Source organism: Thunnus albacares, chromosome 20 (genome assembly GCF_914725855.1).
Source record: "Thunnus albacares chromosome 20, fThuAlb1.1, whole genome shotgun sequence".
Taxonomy (NCBI): Eukaryota; Metazoa; Chordata; class Actinopteri; order Scombriformes; family Scombridae; genus Thunnus; species Thunnus albacares.
In genome coordinates, this window is record NC_058125.1 from 1,515,920 (window position 1) to 1,533,866 (window position 17,947).

The 17,947-nt window shown below is 38.7% G+C and overlaps 1 protein-coding gene across 1 annotated transcript; it reads left to right on the top strand.

Moving 5' to 3' along the window:
* The first annotated feature begins 805 nt into the window (after window positions 1-805).
* On the top strand, window positions 806-13,236 carry rfng (RFNG O-fucosylpeptide 3-beta-N-acetylglucosaminyltransferase). The gene is made up of 8 exons (XM_044338528.1): window positions 806-1,349; window positions 9,192-9,240; window positions 9,537-9,639; window positions 9,836-9,989; window positions 10,098-10,183; window positions 10,968-11,133; window positions 11,401-11,486; window positions 11,766-13,236. Exons 1-8 carry the CDS (start codon window positions 843-845, stop codon window positions 11,839-11,841), a joined length of 1,227 nt encoding a protein of 408 aa, XP_044194463.1. The 5' UTR covers window positions 806-842; the 3' UTR covers window positions 11,842-13,236.
* The last annotated feature ends 4,711 nt before the right edge of the window (window positions 13,237-17,947 follow it).

Below are 17,947 nucleotides of genomic sequence, written 5' to 3' on the forward strand. Positions count from 1 at the left end.
AGAAATGACTTACCAGAATCATGTCTTGGAGCAGGTTTCCTGATGTATTTGGACGATACGGTAGTGTATGTATCTGGTAAAAGTGTTCTCAGTCTCTACCCAGTTATCACAGCATTTACAGTCCATTGCAGCATGGTGTGAAAACTCATGTCTCACACTCAACATTAACTGTGTCAGTTTTCTTCCAGTGCTTGGTCCTCATCAGAAGTTGAGAAGTTGTAAAAACTAAAGATGAATGGACAATATATTGAACAAGTTTCAGCAGTAAAATATGTCTGCTTTTTTTCTGATTTAATTCCACAATAAGAGGAAACAGGAATTGATGCAAAATGAACATTAAATTAAAAGTTCTTTGGTGGGGGGGATGACTTCACAGTTTGGAGTGTCAGTCGTGATTTACTCAAGTCCTTCACCTCCCCGACTGTTCTCACTCTTTTGTACCCAGTGAAAGAACTCGGTCTGATGTTAGAGAGAGAGAGAGAGAGCAGCTGTGGTCAAGCGAGCTGGAGAGTGAATGAGGAGAAGGAGTGCTGGTAGTGAGAAGGCTGGTGAATCAGATCAATAAAACATTTATTTTCTGATTATTTCACAGTGATTACGTTCTAGAGCACAAGTAAACACACCCACACCCCCACACATCTCCGTTCAACCGTGTGACAGTGGGCTGTACCGCCGGATTTGATTTGAATACAGCGTAAGAGTAGGAACTTGCCTCTAAATATGCCTTTGAATCTTCCTCTTTTGTGCAGGATTCCAGGTGATGGTGTGAGGATGGCACAGGGTGGAGTTGGAAGTGACTGCAGCCCTGGAGGCTGATTAACCAGCTCCATTGGCCCGTCAGGATGCACATAGCTTCAGTGGGTGTCAGCAAGTTCTGCTTCCTGTTTTCCCTCGTATTCTGCGGCCTCCTGCTTCTGCTCATCCCGGCCCTCCAGCCCTCAGCTCGCCATGTGGACCTGCCTCAGCCCCGACCCCGGGTCAGACCTGCACAGGCAGGCAAGGCCTCAACCTACATCTCACACCGCACCGGGGTTCCTGCAGCGTCTAGCCATGTTGGGGACACAGACTGGGCCACAGGGTTGAACAGGAGCTCAGAGGGGCAGGGGGGATCCATCAAGACTGAAATTACCAGAAATGATAACCACAATTCCAAGAGGGGCACAGACTCCAAAATAAGCCCAGAAAAAGGGGCTCTCCATGGAGGAAAGGGTGGTGGGCGTTCAGGCTCCAGGTCACGGGACCTGTTAGAGTTAAAGGACATTTTTATTGCAGTGAAGACTACCAGGAAGTACCACAAGTCCAGACTGGAGCTGCTGATTCAGACCTGGGTTTCCCAAGCTAAAGAACAGGTGAGAAGAGATGGAGTCATTTATTGTTGTACCTGCAGCACCTCTTGCATGAATTAGGAAACAGCTGCTGGTAGTGTTGTAAGCACATAGGATTTACTGGACTGATAAAAACTACTGGAGTAATTCTGTAATTGCATTGTGTTCACTATAGGGACGGACCAGCGCACTGCTATCCTATAACAGTTACACATAGTGAATCAAATAATGTAGTCATTTGACAAAAAATAATTGTCAATCATCTAAGCAAAATTATTATGTTTAGCATCTCACATTTGCTGCTTGTCTCTGTTTTCCATCATTAAGTGAATATGAGTAATGGAAGTTGGACTGTTGGTCAGACAAAACAAACAAATTTGAAGACATTCTCGACCCCTGTTCTCCATACATGGATAACTTAGATACTGATGATTTGACACAGGCCAGGATTATAAAGTTATTGCTGGCTTAAAATGTATTTGGAACTGTTGTCATAGCAACAAGTCAGAAAACCCAAACTAGATAAAAAAAATGAAAGGAAAAATCTTGATTTAGTGCACAGTTAGCAGGATGAGGACCAACACTTTTTTGGATGAACCCCCAAATATGAGCTCGTTATCAGATACAAATAACTCTTTAGAGATCTGATGACATGATGATGTTAGAGTAATATAATTATGATTTTAGATGCAAACATGCAGATTACTGATAAATCATAATGATGTGTTGATGTAATTCTCAGAATTTAATTTTCAAAATAAAACATTATGATCACTGTCCAGTGAAAACCATGTATCTCTGAATTTGGTGATTTAGACTTTTTCAGATACACTGAAGGGTTTTGGTGTTCCTTTATGGGTTGAGAAAATTCTCCCGCTTCTTAAGCTATGTAAACCATTTTAAAACCAACTGGATTATCTGAAAAAAACGTTGTCACAAAGCCAAACGTGGCGTTTTTTTCTTACCTAATACATGTTTTTCACAGGACAGCGACATAGAAATTTCTCATTTGAGCTTAAAAATCTATGAAAAATTCTTGCATGATAAGCACAGACTTTCTGTACTTGGATTGAAACAGTAAAGGAATACTGTATTAAAGAAGGCTTATGAATATGAAGTTAATTATAAATTTCAGATAGACTACCAATCACGTTTTGGAAAGAATGGCCTATGGTGTTAAATCTGTAATTGTGCACACATCAGTCATGGTGTTTAACTATTCACTTGTAAAAGCTAACTGTACAACAATAATAGCATTGTGGAAACACTGTGGTGCACAGTATAAAATATACAACACCAATCACAGTGCTGAAATACAGATAAAATGAGATTTACTGTATGTCCATGCATGTATTGCCCCTGTGCATGCTGGTAGGCTTAGGTTTACACCAACCAATCACCGTTTCAGCTGTCTACTCTTGATGCCTTTATTTTAAAATAAGGGAACACTTTTATTCAAGATGACTTCAGCCACGATGAACAAATCAATCCTCTAACTATGTCTGAAGAGCTATGTTAGTTGGATGAGAATTAACAGGATCATTTTAGCCTGATAACATTTTAGTCAGAATTAGTTAAGTCATGTTTTGAAGAACAGGGTTCTGGACTTGTTTCACAATCTGCTAATGCTTCATAGATTAATAAAAAATAAAAATTGATAATTTGGTAATGAAAATTATTGTTAGTTAGTTACAGCCTTAAAATACTGTGCTTAGCTAGCTTACAACTTGCCATAGTTTCAACACAAAATAAATCATATGCAGCTTGATGTTTTGCATAAATCATATGCAAAACACCACCTAAACAAACTGTGTTTTCTCAATTCTGTGGTAATTTAGAAACCATTTAGATAACCACTCTCCCTAACTCATGTTATACAAGAGCTGAACCATCCAATATGGCTGCCAGGGGTGTGGTCCATGAGCTAAAAGCCATCCATAATAATTTATATGTTGTGATCGGTAAAGCTATCAATTGCACACTGACAGCAGACTACATCTTTAAAATGAATCAAGAGCTCTTATATAAACACATTCCTCCAGCATGTAGCAGCTCTTGTGGTGACACAGGAAGCAGCAGCTTTCTCAACAATGTGGAGTCTGCCACTTTTATTTGGATTAAAGTTTCTACAGTGATGTTAGTGTTAATGAATCTGGCTCTCGCCTCAGGGTGTTTCCTTATCACCACCAGAGATTCCTCGCTGGTGCGGTTAGAATTTGTCCTCATTGACATTTAGTGGAACCACAGGACATTTATAAGAGAATAAATCTTGACTTTACCCCACATCATATCCGTGCCAGAAACCCTTCTAACATTGTTTATTGGGGTCATTATAGAATAATTGTGTTCAATCGTTATATGTCATGCCTCACTCTGGATACGATTAAATACAACCTGAAACTGGGAGACGTGTGCTCAAACACTCTTCTGCGTTCAGCCTTTTAATGATGGAATCTCTGCCCAACCAATCTCCATACACAGCCGTCACTGACCGCAGCGACGCCCTGACTCTCTTCCAATATGTCAGAGTAGCTTCATGCTTAAATTTGACAGTTCATCTGTGACCTTGTTAAACTCAATTTTTAAGCCAAAATGGATGAGAAGTCCTAAATGTCTTCAAAATCATGGCAAGTTTAAACGTCTACAGTTCCTTAACAAGTCCATCTGCTGAGGAGGAGCTTCAGATCAAGTAAGTAATTGGACATTGAGTGGAGAATGTTTTGTCAATTGCTGTGTCCAAGGTCAAGAATGAACTGTAAAGCTCAATTTTAAAGTCAACATGAACGAGAAGTCCTAAGAGTGCCCAGAATAATGGATTGTTTTGTCATGGATCTTGCTTGTTTTAGGTTGGGAAGCACTTGTGATGGAAGCATATTTATTGACTAATTTTCCTTGAGGTGACTTTTTTTTTCTTGAAACGCTCTATTCTTATGACCCCAATTTACCATAAAGATACTGTTATATTCAAGTGCAAATGCATTTTTATTATCAGAACAACTGCCTGTACAAACTTATTTTCAAGACCCTACTCACCAATACAAGTGTCATATATGTCACAAATTCTGGCTAGTTCAACCTCACTAAGTTTGGAGGACCTATGCTGCAAATTACATGAGGTTGGCAAAGTACCAGTAAAAATAGTAAAGATGTTATTTGCCTCACCCTGACAGTGGTTGAGCAACTTGAGGAAAACATCTAGGCTTATCTAATTCAGACTGTTCCAATTCTTTATTTAAATTGTGACTATCTTAAATAATTTCCAAACCTGGAGGTTTGGTCTACACAGTTTTAAACAACATAGGGTTGTACCAAAAACAATCACAAATCTTGATTGCATCTTGATTTCACATTAATATAATCTGGTAAAATAATGCAGTTACTTCTTGTTGTTGTTGAGTTCAGAGAAAGGTCAACTTTGGAGTGAACTTGGCTAGTTTTCTATCAAAAAAACTGACCAGTTCAGCTAAAGCCTGCTGTGACTGCTAATTAATCGATTTGTTGATCAAAAGAAAAAATAGTCAACACATTTGATCATGTTTATTCTCTACAGTGTGAGGATTTTCTGCTTTTCCTGTCATAATGGTTAACTGAAAATTTTTGGGTTTTGGACTGTTGGTTGGACAAAACGAGATCTTTGAAAACACCAGCAACTCCGAGGTGTTATGATGTGCATTTATCATGACTCTCTGATATTTTTGAGATAAGAAGATTCACTGATTAATTGAGAAAATAATTGACAGATTAATAATGAAAGTAATCATTCTATGCAGCCCTAAATCTAGCTCATTATAGTCATGTCTGGCAATATTTTTGATATATGGCTGACAGCACTTACTGCTGTCTACACTGCTCTGAATCCTGGAGGTCCAGATTCAGTGCTTTGTAAAGGCCCTGCAAACCCACATAGGTGTTACACTTATACACTTCTGAAAGGGGTGGAGGTATGATGGAATTTATGTGAGATTCTGAACTCTGTACTAAAAAGAATGATAAAGGAGTCATTTGTCCCGCCCTAACAGGTGCATTTAAGCTAACGGGACAGTCAGGGAGAGGTCAATCAAACACAGTCTGTACACACCCACACAGTGCGTGGGTTTAACCTGGGTGCATAGGGCGTTTAAAAGATTCTGACCATCTTGACATTGAACAAGTTACCTGTTAGCTTCATGTTACAGATACAGTCATGTTTTATTTTTGGCTCCTAAATGGTTAATTCTTGTTGTTTCACTAACTCAGAGAATTAACACTAACTAGCTACAACTGAGTAAATTTGCCAGTGACAGTTAGTCAGTGAAATCTACAGTCTCTGACCAAAGGTGTCAGAATATTCCATTAGAACAGCTTCGGAAACCCCCTCCCCCACACCTTTTGGACATCAGAATTGGGTAGGCTGCGTCTGACAATTTCCGTAACTTTCCAAACTAAGGCTGCAACTAACAATTTATCGATTAATTAATTAATATTATTTTATTTCATTTATTGATTTATTTATAAAGATAAAACACATTAAGCAACATTTCAGTAAATGTGTCAGTATTAGCCATCTGGCTAATTTTCAACTGCAGTCCTTTGGTGAAATGTTCTGAAACCAATGATGTGATGGTTAAAAATTGTAGACAGAAGACAAAAAGATGCCATCAAGACAACAATAGCAACAAAATAAGCATTCTGAAAACAGCTCACAAGCCATACAGAGCAACAGGAAACGGCAAACCGCAAAACATTAGTACAATAATAGAGCAACAATATCCACTGTTGGGTACATGTAGCCATGCAGGCAACACAAAGCAACAAACAGCTTAGCAACAGCAGGAATAAGCAATAAAACAAATAAAATATGATGATCATAATGTTGATCTTGATCAACCATTAAAAGATGCAGTTACAAGTTAGTAAAATGGTAATACCATACACCTGACATATAAGCCATGCAGCACAGTTTTACAACAACTGCAGAAGAACATTTACATGTTACATGTTACATCATTTACATGTAGACCTCATTTGTAAAAAAGCTGAAGCTGAAAGGAGGATGGCATCTACAACAGGATAATGATCCTAAATATACCTCGAAATCCACCATGGACTACCTCAAGAGACACAAGCTGAAGGTTTTGGAATGGCCCTCACAGTCCCCTGACTTAAACATAACTGAAAATCTGTGAGTAGATCTTAAAGCACCTGTGCATGCAAGACAGTCCAAGAATATTGCAGAACTAGTCTGCACTAGATTTTTATCTGGCTACAAAAACGGGGTGTCACGAAGTTCTGACTATGTAGGGTGCCCAGACTTCTGCACATGCAACAATGATGTTTTTATATTGTTATTTTTTTAATCGTGACATAAAATGTATCTATGTAGTAAGATGTGTTTACATCTTTTCAATTAAAAAAAATCACCAAATATGTTATTTGTCAGGGGGTGTCCAAACTTTTGTATACAACTGTATCTCAACACCATTTGAAATGTGATATCAAGCATTTGCACAGCCTCTGTCAATTTTTGAATGAAGACTTGTGGAGATATAGAAGTTAATTGATTTTGCATATTTTGAATTGACCATAGTGAGACGAACTTTTGTCACACACCAGTGTATGTGTGTATAGGTGATTTTCTTTTCTTTTTTTTTTGGAAGTTTGGAATATGAAATGTCTACAAATTTAGATTTGTTGTAATATGCCACGCCCACTTAAATCAATCATTACCAAACTTTATGCAATCGACTAAGTCATGACCCAAGATCGTGCAAACCGAATTTCCTATGAATCCTTGCAGCCGTTTACGAGATACAAACTGCTGGTGTCATAAACTGACTTTGTTTTACTTGACTTGAAGAATGAAGAATCTTACTCTGCTTCACTTGCAGAGAAGCAGAGTAAGTCTACTCGACAACAACAAAATGGACAATAGAAGAAGTATAGCAATATGTCCACCACAACCTCCAGCGCATTGTTAATATTTAGTCGACATGACACAGCCTGTTGTCAACACACAAGTCAAATGTGAACGAAGGCGGGCTTTGAATGAAAGTAGTCCTAAGTACCTCGTATAAAGTTTAAGTAGCCAACACAGAAAGCACTGTGACCAGCTCTGTATTGAGAGCTGTTAGAAGCAATTAGTAAGTCCCACCGCCAGACAAAGAGGCTCACTGTTGTGAGGAGGAGGTTGAACTGCCCCACTTCAGAAATGTCACAGTCACAGAGGGTGGAGGAGTTCCAGCTCAGTTTTTTGCTCCCAGTATCAACAGCTTGGCTCGTACTGGCTCTGAGTCCGGGTTTGTTGTGACAGGGCTCCACTGTGAGTCTGTTCTGTGTTAAATACAGGCCTGTTACCATCTTATTTTACTGCTCTCAGCTCAGTAAAGTCTGCCCCTCCATGTTTACAAGTGCCTGTAAAATTAAAAACTACTATTTAATGTAAATGTGTCAGCGTAGCTCTTCTACTGTTGTTGCCTTTGGTGTATGGAAAAGGTAACTTCACATAAAGAGACAGATGATTGTTATTTAATATAAGGTCCAGTAAAATTAGCCCTTTTGAGGGTGTAGCTCATTTGATGGTGTGTGAAGGTTACAGCCTCCCTGCAGGCTTCAGAAGAGGCTGAGCATGCCTGTCTCTACCTGATGCAGACTGTACAAGATAAACTGTCCATGTAGAGACCTGTAAAGAATCACTTCAGTATCAGACTGAAACCTAGATGTTTAGTTCTTACAGCAGATAAATATACCTGTGACTTATGCTGTTATGTATGACTGGTCACATGTTGTTCCTCCTGTCAAAAGAAGAGCCTTAGTGATGTAATAAGGCAGCAACGAAATCAAGTCTCAGATGTAAAGCAGTTGACATTACTCCCCTATGTAAAAATGGTCATTTATGGTCAAATTTGACTTTGTGCATGTTTGTTGCTTAAGACTATGGCAACTCAACTTAACTCCCCATGTGAGTATGCAAACATGTTTTTGTATTAGTTCTTTGTTTGTTTCAGGTTTTGCTGGCATGCTATCAAGATTTATTCAGAAAACAACATGTAAATTATGTGATGAGTAAACTTTAGACAGGAAAGAATAGACAAACAAGTGATGCTCATTGAGCAAACATGTCAGCCAGAACATTAATATGCAGAAGCTCTGTTCTTGTTGCTCTCAAGTTCACGGTCAGTGTCACAGTTGAACTTGGTGTCTTTGTATGTTAAAACTCTGGCAGTTTGACTATGTTCATTTGGATTTTTTTTTGTACATCAGATCCTAAAGAGAAAAGATAATTCTGCTTGACTCATTTTGGTACTAGTTTCCCCAGAATTGTTACCTGTTGGTAAAAATGCAATCAGTGCACGGATTGCGGGGCAGTGTGAAATGTGCTCTTATCAGCTGTATCTAGCACCGTTGTGTGTGTGTGTGTGTCATTTTTGCCCTGTCTTTGCTTGTCTCTGTCTTTGCTTTTTCCGGGCGGCTGTGGCTCAGGAGGTAGAGCGGGTCGTCCACTAATCGGAAGATCGGCGGTTCGATTCCCGGCTCCTCCAGTCCGCTTGTTAGTTTGGCCTTTGGCAAGATACTTAACCCCAAAATTGCTCCTGATGGCTGTACCATCAGTGTATGAATGATTAGATTTCCTCTGATGGGCAGGTTGGGACCATGGTAACCCCTGTATCCATTCAGCATATGAATGTGTGTGAATGGGTGAATGTGACACGTAGTGTAAAAGCGCTTTGAGAAAGGAGCTATACAAGTACAGTCCATTTACCATCTCTTGTAACAACACACATGTACTCATCACCAAGATAAAACAATGGAGCACTTCATTGTGTCCTTGTAGGAGAGCATGAATGTGTGCTTGCACTGTTTTTAACAGTGCATCTTTGTCTGTTTCAGACCTACATATTCTCTGACGGTGAAGACAAGGAGCTGCGGATGAGAACAGGTGAGAAGCTTGACAGTTCTCATAGGAAGAAAAAAAGGATTTAGTGGTGGTGAGGTTTCAGATTGCAACAAACTTAATACCACCAGTTTCAGGCACATGCAAATATACTTAAAAGTAATTAGAAATGAGCATGTAAAGCAAATATCTTTCAAAATTTTCTCCCAGGGGAGCATGCCCCTGGAACCCCCTAGTTGTGGCAGGTTTTCCCTATCTATGTAATGTTCTCACCTTTATTATCCCTTACCTGTTTGCATCCCTGAACTCAGTCGTGCTGTCCTCTGCTGTGTCATTTGTAGGAGCTAACATCATCAACACGAACTGCTCAGCCGCTCACACCCGACAGGCTCTCTGCTGCAAGATGTCTGTGGAGTACGACAAATTCATCGAGTCTCAGAAAAAGTGAGTGACAAGACATGAATACTTGACCTGAATAGACTGAACAGCAGTGACACAGTAAACAGTTAATAACCAATACAACAGTTACTGAAGATATTTCTAGCAGCTTATAAGCAAGTTCACCAACAAACTGACCTGGAAATGATTTCTGGGATTCATCAGGTACAGTACTGACCGTGTGTGTGTGTTTTTGTTGTAGGTGGTTCTGCCATGTGGATGATGATAACTATGTGATTCTGCCCAGCCTGCTGCGGCTGCTCTCCTCCTACCATCACAGCCAGGATGTTTACCTGGGTCGGCCTAGTCTAGACCACCCAATAGAGGCTGCAGAGAGGGTCAAGAGTGACGGCTCGGTCAGTCACTACATCTTATTAGGATTTACTCACTCCACTAATTGACAAATATAGTTGTTTTTCTTTGGCCTACTACACCTCAAATCAAATCTGGTTATCTCATTTCAGGTGTCTGTCAAGTTCTGGTTTGCTACAGGTGGAGCGGGTTTCTGTATCAGCAGAGGTCTGGCTCTGAAAATGAGCCCATGGGCAAGGTATGTCATGGCTTCTCTTGGTCTTTGAACCCATTCTGATTGAAACTGTTGTACACTCTTAGGTCAGCATCTTGCCAGAAAACGTAACTTCTCAGAAATTATCCAGCTTTTCTTGTAATGTAAGAACATTCCTGGTCTGTAAGCACTCAAGCAACTAAAGATTGATTACAGGAAAAATGTTTCTAAGAATGTCTTGAGGTAACCCTCTGACAATGTGCCTTGACTCGTTGTAATCAGCTACAGTATGTTTTTAGGTGTATGTGGAGAGAGAAATAGGCATATTTTCGCAGCATTAGAAGACAAAAACTTTTAAACTTCCAACCCACAGCCCCCCTCTCTGTCTCTCTTCAGAAAAAGCAGCAGCTCTGCAAATTTTACACTTTCTTTTCCCAGATTTCAGCTGACATTTGTATATAACTGCAGTCCTACATTCGGTCCTACACATTCCTACAGTCTGAAATTACTTATTTTATTATCCAAAACATGCAATTGCACTTGAATGTCAGTTTGCCAGTGCAAAACCTCTGTGGCCCACAGTAAATGCAGAAAAAGAACACATGACTTGTTAGTGCCTAAAAAGCACTTTTAATGTTCATGAGTAAAATTACTGGTACATATTACAGTAGTACAATAATCAGCTTATTAATAAGCTTATTAAAAAAATACAAATGTAATTAATTTTTTCCCCACTCGCTCACGAGGAAAGTGAGTTTGGAAATAGACTGTTGGTGTGAAATCTTGCTGTGATAGGTTTGATGGCTGAAACTTTGTCTTGTGGTTTCAGTTTGGGGAATTTCATCAGCACAGCTGAGAAGATCCGACTCCCAGATGACTGCACCATCGGCTACATCATTGAGGCGCTGCTGGAGGTCACCTTAACACACACACACCTCTTCCACTCCCACCTTGAGAATCTACAGAAGCTGCCCACTGACACTGTGCTGGAGCAGGTGAATATATGTCTGTGTGTGTGTTTGACAGATTAGAGACCTTGAGAAAAAGAGTCGGTGAGAATTAGCTAGAAAATATGAAGTATTTTCAAAGGTTGACGCAGATTTAAAGTTGATCTTTCTGCTTTTAAACATGGCTAACATGCAAAGAAATGTATTAAATGTTTTCATCAAATGGATATATTAAGGATTGAATACTTCATCATTCATGATTTGTGCTCTGAAGTAAAGTTCAAGTGTGTATATTGTATGTTTGTTTTGCATTAGGTGACTCTCAGCTATGGAGGCTTTGAGAACAGAAGAAATGTGGTCAGCATTGTTAGAGGCTTTTCACTGGCTGAAGACCCAACAAGGTAAACACAGTTTGATCTTTATTTAAGATTCCTTTACAGGTTACAGTTTTTAAAAGAGTCAACTGCTAAAAAAAACCTGACTGGAACATCCTTAAATCATGCAATGCACTTTGATTGTTTTTGAATTGATCAACACTACACTGTTTTGTGATAGAAATTCTTTTGCATGAATTGATTTTACTAAGTCATATGTCTAATGTGTCTGGAAAACACATAAGACACTGAACACTTGTAAGAGTAGTTACTATTTCCCTGACTCTCTCTTTTCCCATCCTGCAGGTTTAAGACAGTCCACTGCCTTCTGTATCCAGATACTGACTGGTGTCCAAAGCTCAAACCTCGCCACAAAAACTGAAAGTCACTGTGTTTTTATCCTGCAGCACTGATAACCTCCTAAACCTTTATCCCACTGCCTCACCCTTCACACATGCCATGTGGTGGATGCCCTCACTGAGGGCAGACTCGGTTCACACTTCCTTTCATGAATCCACAGTGCCCATGTTAGTAGGGTTTTTCAGTTTTACTCCTGAGGCAGAGCTCATTGATGGGCAGAACTGATTCAGTATCTCATTAAGTGAAACCTTAATAGATGGAGCCAAAGAATAACTTTTTCAGGCTAATGGAGAAAGCAACTGGGTGAAGCCAGTTGTGGCTGGAGCCAGATTTTTTTCTCCACTGTAAAGTAGCTCTGGAGGTATTTTTTAACACTAACCTCAATGTCCCTCAATAGAGCAGTCTTCTGGATAATTTAACCAAATTATACGTTTCATGTCTTTGCCAGCATGTAGAGATGTTTCAATGTAAGCCCTGATAAATCATAATTTTTTCCTCAGTTTAGTATGTGACATGGCACTAAATGCTTCACTTTATATGTGTGGCCAGCATTATTTCACAGCTCTGGCTGTGAAATAATGCTGTGCTCCTGTTATATTGTTCAGACCATCATCACAATCTGCAAAAGAGGGAAAAAGCATTCACATCAGTCTCCTAATTGTAATTTAGGCATAACCTAATTCACCTGGTGTTACTCCAGGGCATGCAATTGAGGTTTAATAATGAAGTTGTTCCATCGGTCTCCCTTTGTTGACATGTGCTAGCACAGTTAGCCATTGGAGTCATGAAATCAATGCTACACCATAGTTGCTAAATTGGTCCAAACTCTGAAAGATGATTGATTGAAGCTGCTGAATATAATCCACAAGTTCTACAAATCTCAACCACCAAGTTCACTGCACTGTTAGTTGTGAAGCAATGCAACTCGTATCCTAAAAATATGTCAAGTCTGTTATCCAAGTCAAGATGTTTCAGTGGCCAGTTGCCCAACCAAATTTTTCTACTGACCCATTTTTCTACAGGGTCAATTTAAACCACAGTGGATACAGCCAAAGAATCAGATATTATTTGAAGCGCAATGGCAAAAGCAGGATATAGGAAAAATGGAAGCTAGTTCTCACTCTTGCTATCTGTAGATATTCATTCTGAGCTATCTTCATTACTGAATAAGTTGTCATGCTTCAAGCTCATCTTAATACAACACTTACATGCCATATGTACACTACTGTGCATTGTAGACACTAAAAGTGATATGAGAATGCTTTCAAAAATAATGCAATGGAAATTTTTCACAGTATTTATCAATTAACTTGATACAAAGTTGAGTGAAGAACAAAAACCTAAATTAAATCAACATTTGGTGTGAGCAGCTTTGCCTTTAAAACAGCAGTAGTTCTCCTCAAACCACGTGCACACAGTTTTTCAGGTACTTGGCAGGTCAGTTGTTCCTGAATCTTGGAGAAGTTGCCACAGTTCTTCTGTGGATTTTGGCATCTCAGCTGCTTCTGTCTCTTGAGGTAATCCCAGACTGACTCCATGATGTTGAGATCAGGGCTCTGTGGGGGCCAAACCATCTGTTGCAGGACTCCTTGTTCTTCATGTTTATGGAGATAGTTCTTTATGACTCTGGCTGGATGTTTGGGCTTGTTGTCATGCTGCAGAATACATTTGGGACTGATTAGATGCCTCCCTGATAGTACTGCATTATGAATAATCTAAAAATATCAAGTGCCTTTTTTTGCAGAATACTGTATGGTGAAAGAGTTGTAGGTCGCATCATCATTCCTTTGCTTACTGGCTGTGAAGCAAGACTTTCCAAGAGCAACTGCACTGTAATAGATGAGGTCTTCATCCTGATCTTTTGCTCCATCCACTGTGGTTGAACTGAACCAGTAGAGTAAAGATATTCTGGGTTACTGGTTATGGTTGAAGAAGTAATAATCTTAAAATCTAAAGCTATCCTGTGGTTATGAAGGACTATAACATGGCATTGTTTGCCCAATAGCTAACTTGTGCACTGAAATACAGTGGTTATTTGGCTCAACCAATGAGATCATATCTGTCTATGAAAGATAGCGCTAAAACTCAACACAACATATCAAGTGCGGCTCAGTGTAGAGCCCCTTCAGACAAATTTTACAGTATATGAAGGAACCCCTAGTATTTCATTACTTTGCCCAAACATCCATACCATTTTTAAGCCATGGATGTTTGAATGTTTAATGAAAATCCAACCCTTCGTCATCCTAAAGTCAACTTAAAATCAAGATAGTTACTTTAGAATGAATGATGGTTTAAGTACTTTTAGAGAGTGCCAGATGGCTGAACTGAGACTATCATAAATATTTGCCATCAAACAAGAACTGCATTGGTGTTTGATATGACCAGAATGAGATTGTTTGTGAGACTGACAGAAACCCATGTGCAAGGTTTCAGTCTCTGTTGTAATTGTTCTGACACCTTCATATTCTCAGCCAGTTACCTTTTCCTTGTGTTAACCTTTGTCTAACGGGCCCATGTTAATGGTTTTGCACTACTTATGTACAGTACCAGTCAAAAGTTTGGACACACTTTCTAATTCAGGGGACTGGGAAGGTGTGTCCAAACTTTTGACTGGTACTGTAACTGACCGTTGTTACATGTTACAGTTTTAGTGTACATGTGACTGAAGTTCATTTTTTTGTTTGCTCTTACATATCATTTTTAGCGTAGGTTGTAGTTCTAGCTCTGCATGTGTTTCATTAATGTAGAGTCACTGCTTTCTGGAGTTAAACTTCAGTGGGTGGAGCCAAAGATATCTCAACCACATTGCCATGAAATTTGGTATGGATATTTTATATTGGATAATTTAAGTGACCCCTGAACTTTTGTTTGGTACCACCATCAGGTCAAAACTTCCCATTGACTAACACATTGGTCCACAAGATATCATGTAAATTAACAGCTGGGTGTCCCATGAAAGTCACTGTGGATATACAATTTTTTACTTAAATCATGTGCCACCAATAGGCCACAATTTACAAGTGTACACATTAAAATAAAATCAGGTCAGCAGAGGTCAAATTGCCATGAATGCACAATATTGCCATTCAGGCCACACCATTAGATTGCATCACCATCAGGAGAAATTTGACATTTTTTAGCTGTATGTATAGCAAATTATCAGTGTGTTGTTTGGTCCTTTCAACACGTTTGTATTGTTGGATCTAATGAACACTACAGCTTCTAGTGGCTTTAGACCTTTAGTCTTATTTTTATTAGCCATGCTAGCTGCGGTGCTCTAGGGATGGTAATGTTGCTCTGTTGGTCAGTCATTCATGGATTACCGTGAAGTTTTGTACAAACATTCATGGTACCCAGAGTATGAATCATAATAACTTTGGTGATTTGCTGACTTTTATCCTTTAGCACTACTGTTAGGTTAACATTTTTGGTTTTGAGTGAAATATCTCTCCAGCTATTATTGATCGCTATGAAATTCTGTACAGATATTCTGGATCCTGGATCTGGATTACGACTTTAGTGATTTCTAAACGTTTCATCTAGTGCCACCAGCAGGTCAAAGTTTTTACTTATCTATTAAAATATCTCAACATCTACTGCATGGGTTAGAATACAATGCATGGTCCCCAGCTGATAAATCCGAATGACTCTGGTGATCTCTTGACTTTGCAGTCTATTGGTCCACCACTTTGGTACAGATTGAAATATCAACAAATACTGGATGAGTTGCAATGAAATTCTGTACAGATATTCATGATCCCCAGAGGATGAATCCAACGGTCTTTGGTGATCCTTTGACTTTCCCTCTAGCACCACCATGAGGTTGACAATTATGGTTTTTAGTGAAATATCTCAACAAATATTTAAGGGATTGCCTTGAGATTTGGTACAGACATTCATGTTTCTCACAGGATGAATTGTGATAACTTTGATGATCCTCTGACATTTTATCTAGCGCCACCAGCAGGTCAAAATTTTAATTTGCATAAAACTTTGGATTATGACCAGATACCTGAAAAACTAATGACACTCCCAGCAGCTTCAGTTGTATTTTGGTGAATATGGTAACCAATGAATCTGCTAAACAGCTGCATGTTGTTATTGTCATTGTGAGCATGTTAGCATGCTGACAGTAGTATTTTGCTTGAAACACCACTGTGCTGAAGTATAGCCTCACAGTTTCTAGCTTGTTGCTAGAAATGTAACATTCGATTCAAAAAGTTAGAAAAGTAAGTTCTGTTATGATGCCCTATCTTAAAAATAACTGAAGAAATGCCTTACTAGCCAATGAAGAAAAAAAGGAAGTCCTTGCAGACATCAGTTTATATCCAGACCAGTGTTCCTGCTTTGGAATTCAGGTTTTCCCCAGTTTGCTAACTTGTACTCTGATAAACAGGTTCTTTGGCTCCTCCCACTCAGGTTACACCAGCCAGTGTCAGTATTTCTGCCTGTAAAAAGTATTTGTGTAAAACACCAGTCTACCTTTTTTTTTTGCACACAAGACTAGAACCCAAATTCAGAGCATGTGTGTCACTGCAGGTCAGTGGCTGAGACGGTGAGAGATGTAATGTTTTTGTAAAGCCTTTACCACTGATGTATTATTGTTTTGTTTCCATAAGAATAAAACCTTTCAGCATCATCAAGTATTTGACTGTTTTATTGTAGAACTGCTAACATTGAACAGACTTAGACTATACTTTGACAGTATTACAGTTGTTGCAAAGTTATTGGCATCATCTATAATTGGAATTTAAAAGTTCTTTGGAGGCCAGGGAACTGACTGCCTGTAATCAGTTAAAGCTGTTAGACAGACAGGGAGCTCACTGAGCTGAATGCTGAGATGTATGGGGTCTCTCAGATGCTTTATCACAAATTGGGTGGATGTGAATGAAGAAAGGAATGGTGTGTGTGTATGTGTGTGTATTCATATTTGTGTGTGTCTGTAAGGTCATATGTGATTATATGTGTGCTTATTTGTGTCAGTTTTCTCAGTGTTGTAAGTTGTTTTACTAATCACACCAACTGACTCTTAAGATCTTAAGATGTTAATGAGTTTTTGCAAAAGGTGACAAGTTATTAAAAAAAACAAACCTGTACAATATGTGCAATCTGGCAGTTTTTCAGATTGATCCCAAAAATCTACGGAAGTCTACAGCTGTCAATAATCATTGCCATTTTGATAATGAAAGTGAATTTGAAACTGACTTTTCAATTTTAAAACTGGCACACAAAGTGCAAAAATGAACATTTCCATAATTCTATAGGACTCTGTGAAATCTCTCTAACTTAAATAATGAAACTGATTTATTTCTTTAAAAAGAGCTATAGTCAGGACATAATTTAAATTCAAATACAAATGTCCAGTTTGCAGTTTGATTTTGTTTAGGTTGCTTTGTCTACCATTTTGAAAATGAAAAATTAACTTATTAAACAACACTTCAGCCTCATCACTTATACTCATTCTGATGTTTTGGTTGTAAAATTTAAACAGTTACCTTTCTAATGAGACCAGAGTTGTGAACATTAACCTTTTTAATTTGGATACATTATTTTCGGACTTGTGCACAAAACTGAGGGTCCCTGGTAAGAAGTTAATTTCACATTCAATTTGATTATCATGATGGTGTAATGCTTAGGAGTACACTGAAATTATCTTCTCAACAGAGTTTTCATTTTAATGTCCTCTTTTTTTAGTGTAATTACATATTTGCAAACAAGAAAATGAGACTTTTTAATCTAAATGTTAATTTGCAACATGTGCACACAAGTGGAGAAGACATTTCAATTTGATTAAATTAATTTTAATATTGGCAGCCATAATGTCTCTGCCTGTGAGCTGTGTAGAAGCCACAGAATCCAACTTTTTCACTTTTCAGTCCTATCAACTATCATCATTGTAGGGAGATGTGGGGATGCAGCAAGTTTTCCATGAGGTTTTCTTTGTAATGCTTTATTTACAGTCTTTCATTTTTCCACCTGAGTCATTGCAGCTACATCATGTTTCTACTAAGGTAAAACAAGATTCCATCAAATGGAAATATTCTACATGCCTGATGCATCATTTACCCATGAATTTTGCCTTTCATGTTTGATATGTTTGTAAAATTTGTACCAGAAATGTTGTG